At 41.3% G+C, this 12,244-nt stretch overlaps 2 protein-coding genes across 4 annotated transcripts in view; one reads left to right on the top strand and one right to left on the bottom strand.

Annotated features, from left to right (window-relative positions):
• UBR1 (ubiquitin protein ligase E3 component n-recognin 1) overlaps positions 1-8,997 on the bottom strand; it is a 150,255-nt gene extending 141,258 nt beyond the window's left edge. Inside the window, exon 1 of the mRNA XM_055435348.2 lies at positions 8,662-8,997. Within this exon, the coding sequence (XP_055291323.2) occupies positions 8,662-8,742 (81 nt within the window). The 5' untranslated portion in view covers positions 8,743-8,997. The remainder of the gene's footprint in view (positions 1-8,661) is intronic.
• TMEM62 (transmembrane protein 62) overlaps positions 8,895-12,244 on the top strand; it is a 57,417-nt gene continuing 54,067 nt past the window's right edge. For all 3 annotated transcript variants that reach the window (XM_088839753.1, XM_088839752.1, XM_088839751.1), the window contains exon 1: positions 8,895-9,017. The gene's annotated coding sequence lies outside the window, so the exon portion shown is untranslated. The remainder of the gene's footprint in view (positions 9,018-12,244) is intronic.

Below are 12,244 nucleotides of genomic sequence, written 5' to 3'. Positions count from 1 at the left end.
CTGGTTTCCTATACTATGGGGTACATATCTCATATTCTCTTTCTACTGTGTTGAATTAATATTTCCAAATAACCCAAAATTCTTTTTCAGAGTATGTGTATATAAAAACATACATGGATAATTAACAGATTTTTTCCTCCTGTGGCTAAAGTCATTTCTAGCTTATCCAACTACACCAAAAGTTCAAAGGATTTGTAAAAGATAGTCCATAAAGACACATTAAGTGGTTAGAGCCCTACTCCTCCAAAAAAGTCAAAGAGACTTCATTCTGAAGAACAGCATTAAGTAAATTCTTTGAAGGAGAATTATATTTAAGTGATGAACAGCAGACTCCATTCTGGACAGGGCCTATGTCATTCCTGAATAGCAAGTAGGCACTTAGAGAAGCACAATAACTCTTCTGAGACCTTTCAGTAGCATTTATTCAGTACATTGTATTTCCATAAGCTCTGAGCTTACTACAGAGTGTAACAACATTTTAAAAAAATAAAAGGACTGTAACAAATGCTTTTAAATAACAAACTCACCAAATAACTATTGGTTCTTCAATAGGAGGTATGTTAAACCACATTATCTTAGAAGAACACGTAAGAGTTCATAGGAACCATTTGGGACTAAAGAGGCCTTAATAGTCTGTTTTAAGCCATCTGAGTTAAAAGTTTAGAGAAAACTGTTTCACAGAGCCCAACATATGATTAACGTCTTCAAAGAAATCTAAGGTAACCCTCAAAGCCAGCACACATAAAGAAAGGATGGGCAGATACTACATTGGTTCATCCTGTGTCACTGGTTTCTACATGCATCTAGCCAGACAGACTCTCTATGCACTGCTGAGAATAAAAACCTCTTTATTTGTAGGACAATGGCTGTTATTAAACATAAGCAGTCACTCTCAAGCACCAGCTCATCTATAGTAAGTTACTAGAAGGACTGAAGCTGTCACTCTTGTAGTTTTAGAACTTCATTTATGACTCTACAGAATTTGGTACTGAAAATCAGAATTTTCCCTAGCTGTCTACAACAGAAATTAGGAGATTCTAATGGAAGAAAAACAACAGGCACTAGGCCCTGCTATGATCTGGTGGGAAAGGGCTTGAGTCTGGACTCAGTACTTTATTTCATCTTCGTCTTCTTACTCTAAGTGTGTTCTTACTACAGAAAGCTGTGCTCTGGCCTAAAACAATACAGACACAAATGTCTAAGGAAAAATGCCTCCACACTGAAAATGGTATACAACTTCTCACTCCTTCCTCTCTCACATTTTAGAGTCAACTGTCAACAAAAGACTATGTTATCTTTTAAAGATCCCCTACACACACTCACTGGAAAAGACTCTGATGCTGGGAAAGGTTGGGGGCGGGAGGAGAAGGGGATGACAGAGAATGAGATGGCTGGATGGCATCACCGACTCTGTGGACATGAGTCTGAGTGAACTCCGGGAGTTGGTGATGGACAGGGAGGCCTGGCGTGCTGTGATTCACGGGGTCGCGGAGAGTCGGACACGACTGAGCGACTGAACTGAACTGAACTGAACACACATGAGAGTGTAGATAACTTTTCTTTGATTTTTCATAATGATGACTGCACAAACATAACAATAATAAACTTGGGGAAAAACAAACAAACCCAAATATCCCCATTTGGGCACAAAATAACTTCAGCAGCAATAGAAATGTCCTTTATCCTAACATGGTGGTAATTACACAGGTATATACTTTTATCAAAACTCATCAATCAAACGCTTCAAATGGAGAATTCCCTGGCGGTCCAGTGGTTAGGACTTCATGCTTCTTTCACTGCCAACGGCCTGGGTTCAATCTCTGGTTGGGGAACTAAGGCCAAAAAAACAAGACCTAAAATGGAAGCATTTTGTGTACATAAATCATACCTCCATAATGTTGATACTTTTAAAATCCTTCCTCAATTTTAAACTTTTAAGCCTCATTATCTCTTAACCCCTTCAACTCCTACTACTTTGCTTCCACTTATGTCTCCTCATTCTTTCCCTCATTAATTCATTAAAATTCACACACTCAATAAAAAATTTGAAGCACTGTGCTCAGTATCAGAGATACAGACATGAACAAGAAACATTTCATGTTCTTAAGGAGTTTACTATCTAGAAGGACAGACAGACAGTAAACAGGCAATGCTGTGTATAGCCCGAGACATGCTACGTACAAGAGGAGTATGCAAAGGAATGCACAGTGGTGCATCCAACCTGGCTCTCTAACCACAAAAAACCTGATGTGCGTCCAAATGTTTCTGAAACTCCAAAATTCCCCTTTGTGACCATAATCTTCAGTCCTTCCACTTATGTCAATTCCATAATCTTTAACACCTCAAATCCTGCCAATTCCCCCAGAACTCCTGTTTTGGCTTTCCTTACCTCCTGTTCATCCCAGACTCCAAGGTTAGCCACTATCCTAATATGTTCCTCATTCACCTCTCATCTTCCATCCACAATCTCCCTCCCCGAGTCATGACAATCTTGCTAAAACAAATCACTTACGTAGATTCTCCTTTATTCACTGCTGCTGATGCTAAGTTGCTTCAGTCATGTCCAACTCTGTGCGACCCCATAGATGGCAGGCCACCAGGCTCCCCTGTTCCTGGGATTCTCCAGGCAAGAACACTGGAGTGGGTTGCCATTTCCTTCTCCAATGCATGAAAGTGAAAAGTGAAAGTGAAGTCACTTTGTTCGTTAGGAGTATATAAATGTCTGCTGTATCAAACATATACCAGAACAGATCACTGAACAAGTCAAACATGATCCTTTCCTTTATGGAACTTACATCCTGGAACGAGAAACAGACTTTTTTTTTTCTTCATAAATAGACATTTAAACAAATAAAGACAATACAGCAATTACAGATCATAAGTACAGTGAGGGAAATAAACAGAGTGCTTTGACAGAGAATGGTAAGAGGAACCCATCTTTAGACAAGTATCAAGAAAAGGCAGAGGAAAGACACTACAAAGAACAGCAAGCAAAGGCACAGCCCTTGAAGTAAGACAGAGATTGGATTTATTTTAGAAACTGGGATAGCTGAAAGTGGATGAAGAAAGTAACAGAAATAAGGGGAGATGGAGGGACTGGATCAGGCAGGATCCTGAAGAACTTGTAATGAGTTTAGATTTTATTCCAAGTAGACAGGAAACCACCGAAGGATTTAGGCAGGAGATTGACATGATCTGATTTAGTCTTTAAAAGATTACTCTGATTGTTCTGTGGAGAATGGACTGGAAGAGGGCAAAAACAGAAGCTAAGAGACCAGCTAAGAAACCACTGCAGTTGCCTAGGCAACAGAAGGTGGCTAGGACTAGAGAGGTGCAGTGGAGAAAGAATGGTCTGTGTTCATGAGCTGTCAGGGAAGCATCACCTACTGAGTCAGCTATAACAAAACTTAATCTGCCTCCCTTCTTTGCCCTCCCCGAACTTGATCTTTCCTCACAGTATATGACAAAGGCATGGTCATGAATGCTCAAGTCAAAAACTGGGGATCCAGATGTCGTGTTTCTTTCCTTTTCTCTCTTTCCGAATCCATAAACAAATCTTTCTACTTCTACCATACTTCCAAAATCTCTCTCCAGTCCATCCATCTTTATCTCCAGTGACACTGCTCTAGCACAAGCCACCATCAGCTATGGCTTGGTTATCGTAGTTGCTTCCTAACTGCTCCTCCATCTGAAACGCTTTTCAGACATCCAAGTGGATATATCAGGAAGGCAGTTGGATCTGTGATTGTGGTGCTCAGAAGTGAGATGACCCAGAGATATAAATTTGGGAACTGAATGAATACAGATGGTATTTAAAGCCACAGAACTGGATGAAATCACATGGACAGAGGATGAACACAGGGAAAAGAACAGAGTTTAGTACTGTATCAGGAGGCATCTTTTGAGATGGACTAATAAAGAAAATCCAGTTAATGAAGACAGAAGGCAGAAGTTCTGCCAGACCACTCCACATATTATAAATTCCCAACCGTTGTCAGTCTTCACTTCCTAGACCCAGTAAACCACCTTCTCTCAGAAACTACCCTCTATGACATGGCACTACTCTCATCTCCTACCTGCTTGGCTGCTTCCTTTCTAGGTCCTTCTCACTGCCTATCCCTGAAATGTAATCATTCCTGTCTCCCTCTTCTCCCTACTTCCTCCCTCTCTCTCCAACTGTCTCTCTCTGTGTACGTACACACACACACTTCTCAAAGATCTTATCCATCCTCACAACCTCAACTATCAACTCCATACTGAGAACTTCCAAATTTCTCTGGCTAAGCCTTAACTTTAAGTATGGCCCACACACCAGGACTTCATTCAAAGGGCATGGCATGCTTGGGAAAATGAAACTTCTCAGACCCCAGCCCAGACCTACAGAATCAAGTCCCCTAATGATTCTTAAGCAATGGCTCATCTAATAAACATCCAATAATTCATACCCATTATTTCTAATATTCTAAAATTCTAATTTGTAAGGGCTCTGACCTTACAAAGAAAAGAAGCGAAAAGCAAAGGAGAAAAGGAAAGATATACCATTTGAATGCAGAGTTTCAAAGTATAGAAAGGAAAGATAAGAAGGCCTTCCTCAGTGATCAATGCAAAGAAATAGAGGAAAATACTAGAATGGGAAAGACTAGAGATCTCTTGAAGAAAACTAGAGATACCAAGGGAACATTTCATGCAAGGATGGGCTCGATAAAGGACAGAAATGGTATGGACAGAAGCAGAAGATATTAAGAAGAGGTGGCAAGAATACACAGAAGCAGAAGATATTAAGATATTAAGAAGAGGTGGCAAGAATACACAGAAGAACTGTACAAAAAAGATCTTCATGACCAAGATAATCACGATGGTGTGATCACTCACCTAGAGCCAGACATCCTGGAATGTGAAGTCAACTGGGCCTTACTACATACAAAGCTAGTGGAGGTGATGGAATTCCAGTTGAGCTATTTCAAATCCTGAAAGATGATGCTGTGAAAGTGCTGCGCTCAATATGCCAGCAAATTTGGAAAATTCATCAGTGGCCATAGGACTGGAAAGGACTGGAAAAGGTCAGTTTTCATTCCAATCCCAAAGAAAGGCAATGCTCAAAGAATGCTCAAACCACTGCACAACTGCACTCATCTCACACACTAGAAAAATAATGCTCAAAATTCTCCAAGCCAGGCTTCAGCAATACATGAACCGTGAACTTCCAGATGTTCAAGCTGATTTTAGAAAAGGCAGAGGAACCAGAAATCAAATTGCCAACATCTGCTGGATCATTGAAAAAGACAGTTCCAGAAAAACATCTATTTCTGCTTATTGACTATGCCAAAGCCTTTGACTATGTGGATCACAATAAACTGTGGAAAATTCTGAAGGAGATGGGAATATCAGACCATCTTGACCTTCCTCTGCAGGAATCTGTATGCAGGTCAGGAAGCAACAGTTAGAACTGGACATGGAACAACAGACTGGTTCCAAACTGGGAAAGGAGTATGTCAAGGCTGTATATTGTCACCTTGCTTATTTAACTTATGTGCAGAGTACATCATGAGAAATGCTGGGCTGGAAGAAGCACAAGCAGGAATCAAGATTGCCAGGAGAAATATCAATAACCTCAGATGTGCAGATGACACCACCCTTATGGCAGAGAGTGAAGAAGGACTAAAGAGCCTCTTGATGAAAGTGAAAGAGGAGAGTGAAAAAGTTGGCTTGAAGCTCAACATTCAGAAAACTAAGATCATGGCATCTGGTCCCATCACTTCATGGCAAACAGATGGAGAAACAGTGGCTGACTTTATTATTTTGGGCTCCAAAATCACTGCAGATGGTGACTGCAGCCATGAAATTAAAAGACGCTTACTCCTTGGAAGGAAAGTTATGACCAACCTAGACAGCATATTAAAAAGCAGAGACATTACTTTGAAAACAAAGTCCATCTAGTCAAGGTTATGGTTTTTCCAGGAGTCATGTATGGATATGAGATTGGACTGTAAAGAAAGCTGAGCGCTGAAGAATTGATGCTTTTGAACTGTAGTGCTGGAGAAGACTCTTGAGAGTCCCTTGAATTGCAAGGAGATCCAACCAATCCATCCTAAAGGAGATCAGTCCTCTGTATTCATTGGAAGGACTGATGTTGAAGCTGAAACTCCAATACTTTGGCCACCTGATAAGAAGAGCTGACTCATTTGAAAAGACCCTGATGCTGGGAAAGATTCAAGGTGGGAGGAGAAGGGGACGACAGAGGATGAGATGGTTGGATGGCAACACTGACTCAATGGACATGAGTTTGGGTAAACTCTGGGAGGTGGTGATGGACAGGGAGGCCTGGCATGCTACAGTCCATGGGGTTGCAGACTCGGACATGACTGAGCAACTGAACTGAACATTCTAATTGCATGTTATGTGATGTCAGAAATTTGAGAAACTTCATGCCTGTTGATAGCAATATGACAAAAAACAAACATTCTAAGAAGGAAGTTTGATATAAGAAAAATAGAAATAATAATACCCAGGGACAAGACTCTAACGGAATTGGTACGATTTCTTAAACCTTTGTAACTGTCCCATATTTACTATTTTTGTTTTCCCCTGCCTCCCAATGGTAATTTAAATTCAAATTATTCAAATGTTAAAGAATCTCTGTGCCTGTTTTGCTTAATGGAAAAGAATAAGTAAACTGGAAAGCTTGTATCTTACTCCACAGTCAGGATAAAATTGAAGATGGTATTTTTTAAAAGAAGAGGAAAGTAGGAAGATGTCTGGTGTCCTAAAGTAGGTAGACAGATCCAAGCCAAAAGAGTAATCTGGAGGCTTACCAGTCACAGGTCTTCATTCACCCTCTCTTGTACTAAAATTTGAGCACTTACCAGTGTCTCTAGAGTGTGAATAACCTGAAGCAACTACATTTCTCTTGTCATCTACCTGCTGTTGCTAAGCTAAGTCACGTCAGTTGTGTCCGACTCTGTGCAACCCCATAGACGGCAGCCCATCACGCTCCGCCGCCCATGGGATTCTCCAAGCAAGAACACTGGAGTGGGTTACCATTTCCTTCTCCAATGCATGAAAGTGAAAAGTGAAAGTGAAGTCGCTCAGTCATGTCTGACTCTTAGCAACCCCATGGACTGCAGCCCACCAGGCTCCTCCATCCATGGGATTCTCCAGGCAAGAGTACAGGAGTGTGGTGCCATTGCCTTCTCCAGTCATCTACCTACTATCTTGCAAAACTCAAAGTCTTGCCCAAAGAAATCTGATGTATCTTGAAGAGTTTGCAACATAATTCCAGCTGGACTCCTGTACCATTATCTACTGTTCTAAGTAAATCCAGTCCAGAATGGTGAGGTTTTTATTGCATCACCTGCAAGGAATAAACGCTTGTCATCTTTAGCAACACAAAACTACAGTAACACTTCCGATCACTGCACAGTTTCTCCACTCCTTCGAAGATGTAAAACGCACAGGTTTACATTATGACCAGATGTTTCAGCTGCTTCTAAAGTTTTCCTATCTTCTCACTTATCATCATCCCAAACATATGCTTCCTCCTTTAATAGGGTGAAAAGAGGTTGAACTGCTACTTGGGTTAGAGGATGGTTGCAAGCACTGCCCTACCTGATGGCCAAACCCTTATTCCAACTTCTTCCCCACCTGATTTTTATCTTCTAGCCAGTCTCTGCAGTCCCTGAGGTGGACTCTTATTTCTGGAGCTCACTCTGTTCTCTCATAAAACAAAACTCAAGTGTCTGCAGGGGTAAAATACTTTAAAAAGTACTTTGATTAAAACTGCAAACCAAAGAAACATCAGAAAGAAGTGCACATCCCACACTTTTCTACATGCACTAATAAAGGCCAATCAATAAAACTCAACATCAAGCAGTGACCAATATTTGAGTATTTTCTATGTTATCTCCCCACTAGGTGCCTGGGGGCATCCAGAACATTCCCAAGTGTTGCCCCCTACCTCTTATGCTCTTCAGTCAGCTTTCTTCCAGTAGTCAGACTATTGACTCAAATTTACTATCTCTGCCTTCTCATCCCCCCCTCCCCAATATAAGGGAAAACTGTTGATGCCGATCTTAATTAATGGTATCGCTCTGACCTGAAATGTCTGAACATCTCTTGTTCACCTTTAAAAAACAACGGCAGAAGACGGGTTTCTCTACTGAGGACTGGGCCTGGGTTCTAAAGATACTACGGCGATGTACTACCCACCGTATCTTGACATGAGTTGACAGTGGCAGCATTCCCTGCCACTATCAGGCCCCACCCAAGCAGCTATGCAATACAACACTAGGTGCTGCGTCCTGGACTCCTATCGTGGGGAGGGGTTAACATTGCGTCTATCGGAAAATGGCTCGTCCTCCAAAACCCCCATACCAGATCATCTAATAACATTACTATTTCTCTCCACGTCAGGACAGAGACATGCTTGAACTTGTCAAGGCTAATAAATTACAAAGTCATTATATTCCAGTGACCTGGCCAGCAGGAAGGTGAGTGATGACTAACTTTTTATTCTGTGGCTTCCATCCAGATCAATCCATACGACTCCCCGTTCCCGTAGCTACCATAAAGGGTGAAGCCCCGCATCCTCCTGAGCGCGGTAGGAAGGGACTGGGGCGGGGGTGGGGGGAAGGTTACAAAAGGAACTGGCCTTCAGGGACTTACAGACGCCAGTAGCTGAGGGGTCTGCGGCAACTCCGTGCTGACTTCCATCCTCTCTGTGTCCCCAGCCTCCTCGTCCGCCATCTTGAGGGAAACTGACGCCCGCAGTTCCAGACCCCCCGCCAAAGGCGAGTGGAAACCTGTGGCCGGTCCCAGAGACAAGGGGCGACACTTTTACGACGGCCCCTGAAGTTGGGTTTGACGCAGAATCGAAGCGCGACTTCCGGTCCGATTCCCGGAAGCAGGCGTCATGGTTGGTGCGGCTGGAGGCTTCCCCTGTTTTCTTAGTCACTGGGCTTGGTGGCTGAGTGAATGAGTGTACTGCTGGTTTCCATGCTGGGAACTGTTGCATCTACGAGGTAAAAAGCAAATTCAACGTCCATTATGAAAGGAAAGAAAAAAATACAACTGTAGAAGCTAAGTGAGAACCCGCCATGGGTCTCTTTCTGGTCGGGTTGTTGTGGGTGTGTTTTGCTTCCCGAAGTACCTGCACTGGTTCTCCTGAGCCCACAAAAAAAAAAAAACAACCCTCAAAAGTTAAGCTCTCTTTAGGGATGTAACCTGTGGGCACTTCCACATGCGCGCAAGAAAGCTTGTACCCCAGCAGTTCTTGGGAGAGGTGGAAGAAATAACGAAAAATTGGAAACGTAGTCATTCATCTGTAGAGGAAAGACGAAATAAACGTGGTGTGTCCGCATTATGGAACATCATGTAGCTCTTAAAAAGAACAGAGTAGCTCTATGTGATACGGTAAAGATAAATGGGAGGGGAAAGCAAACAGGTTGCCGCAAACCACGTTTTGGCGCTTAGCTACATTTAAATAGCTACATTTTAAACGCGAAAGAAACAGTTTGAAAGGGAAGAGACCAAACGATCAACGATTCTGAGAAACAGGAGAGTCTTCTGTAGTGTACTCAATTGTTGACAAAATAAGTAATTTTAAAATGTATTTTTTAATAAAAGGAAAAAATAAAGTTCCTAACGCTCTGGAAAGAATAAATAGTAATTAATTATTTGGGAAAAGATTAAATTAGATCTTTATCTCACATAGTATATAAAAATAACTGAGGTGTTAACTGCTTTAAGAAAGTAAGAAGTAAATACATTTTATAGTATTGGGATGGAGAAGGATTTTTAAAGCATGACAGAAAAGGCAGAAAATATACAATATAGGAAATATTAAAAGGCAGAAAATAGAGACAAATAATATAAAAAGACTGGGTGCATGCATGCATGCAAAGTGGCTTCAGTCGTGTCTGACTCTGTGTGACCTCGTGGACAGCAGCCCACCAGGCTCCTCTGTCCACGGGATTCTCCAGGCAAGAATACTGGAGTGGGTTGTCATTTCCCTCTCCGATTTAATCGCTGTCAGGTCTAACTATTTGGAACCCCATGGACTATAGCCCACCAGGCCCCTCTGTCCATGGGATTTCCCAGGCAAGAATGCCATTTCCTTCTCCAAGAAGACTGGGTACGTAATTTCAAAAAAGATAGGCAACTTCATCAAAATTAAAAATTTACACATAAAAATAAACAAATTTTAAAAGTGAACAAAAACCTGGGTAGAAATTCCTACACACTCATAACAGACCAAAAGATACAATCCCAAGAAGGCTTCCAATTTTGAAAATGGACAACATACATAAATACTCATCAATTTTTATAAATATATGAAAAAAACCTAACTAGTAAGTAAATAAATGCAAATTAAATAAAAATGGAATTCACTTATTGCCTGTAAATCTAGTAACCTTTTTTTTTCCTTAAAGATAATCACCGTTGTTGATAAGTGGAAGGGTACTTCTATATTGTTATGTAAAATGCAAGTGTAAATTGGTAAACTGCAGGAAAACAATGTGGCAATATTCAGGATTCTTTTTTATTTTAAATGTGTACTCCTTGGCTTTGCAGTTCCATTTTTAAGACTATATCCTGGAGAAATAATTCAGGATGCAAGTGAAGTTTTAGCTACATCATTATTGGCAATGGAGAAAAATTACAAATAACTTAGATGCCCTCAATAAAGGACACTGGCTAAACTATGGTCACACGTACAATGTAATACTCTGCAGCCTTTAAAAGTACTGTAGAACCTTGGTTCTTAAAGTGTGGTGCACAGACCCCATGAGTGTTCCTAAGATTGGGAAAGTTTGTGAGGTAAAAACTTTTTGTGGTAATGGTGAAGAAGTTATGTGCTTTTTTTTAGAAAAACATGTTGGTATTTGTAATTACTGTTGAAGAAGCAATGGTGGGTGAAACTGTTGGGCACAGCACAAAATAAAGGGAGTGACACCAACAGCAACTAGTCACCGAAGTCACTAGTCATTTCTTCACCACCTTTCTTTCGCTTGCTTAAAAAGGATGGGGGTGGGGAGGGTGAGGAGCCTGTTTCCCTTAACAATGTTCTTGTTGCAACAGTAAAAATTACTAATTTTGTTAAATCTCAATCTGAGAGTCTTCTAATATTCTGTATAGTGAACAGGAAAGTATACATAAAGTTTTTCTGCTATATCCAAAGTGTTATGGTCGACTTGAAGAGAAGCACTTCTTTGATGGAGTTGCTAGCTGAACCAGCCACCTTTATCGTGGAACACTATATTTATTTAAAATAGCTGACAGATAATCTACCGTTATTCCAACTTAGGTATTTGGCAGGCATTTTGTCAGATATGAACACATAAGCCTTTCTCTTCAAGGAAGATATTTTTTTGTCTGCAATAAAATTCTAGCTTTCAAGTGAATGTTTTGTGGAGAACTTGTGTCTGCTGCTGTGACTTTGACAAAGTCTTAGTGAATTTGGTGGGATATTAAAACATAATATTGTGTTCAGTTCAGTTCAGTCACTCAGTCGTGTTCGACTCTCCGTGACCCCATGAATCACAGCACGCCAGGCCTCCCTGTCCATCACCAACTCCTGGAGTTCACTCCAACTCATGTCAATCGAGTAGGTGATGCCATCCAGCCATCTCATTCTCTGTCGTCCCCATCTCCTCCCACCCCCAATCCCTCCCAGCATCAGACTCTTTTCCAGTGAGTCAACTCGTCGCATGAGGTGGCCAAAGTATTGCAGTTTCAGCTTTAGCATCAGTCCTTCCAATGAACACCCAGGATTGATCTCCTTTAGAATGGACTGGTTGGATCTCCTTGCAGTCCAAGGGACTCTCAAGAGTCTTTTCCAGCACCACAGTTCAAAAGCATCAATTCTTCAGTGCTCAGCTTTCTTCACAGTCCAACTCTCACATCCATACATGACCACGGGAAAACCATAGCCTTGACTAGACGGACCTTGGTTGGCAAAGTAATGTCTCTGCTTTTTAATATGCTATCTAGGTTGGTTATAACTTTCCTTCCAAGGAGTAAGTGTCTTTTAATTTCATGGCTGCAGTCAACATCTGCAGTGATTTTGGAGCCCCAAAAAATAAAGTCTGACACTGTTTCCACTGTTTCCCCATCTATTTCCCATGAAGTGATGGGACCAGATGCCATGATTTTCGTTTTCTGAATGTTGAGCTTCAAGCCAACCTGTTCACTCTCCTCTTTCACTTTCATCAAGAAGCCTTTGAGTTCCTCTTCACTTTCTGCCATA

This window comes from Moschus berezovskii, chromosome 9, assembly GCF_049115385.1.
Source record: "Moschus berezovskii isolate FMDL1 chromosome 9, NW_MosBer_1.0, whole genome shotgun sequence".
Lineage (NCBI taxonomy): Eukaryota > Metazoa > Chordata > Mammalia > Artiodactyla > Moschidae > Moschus > Moschus berezovskii.
The sequence above is the reverse complement of the archived record's forward strand: the minus strand, read 5'-3'. Positions and strand labels throughout refer to the sequence as shown.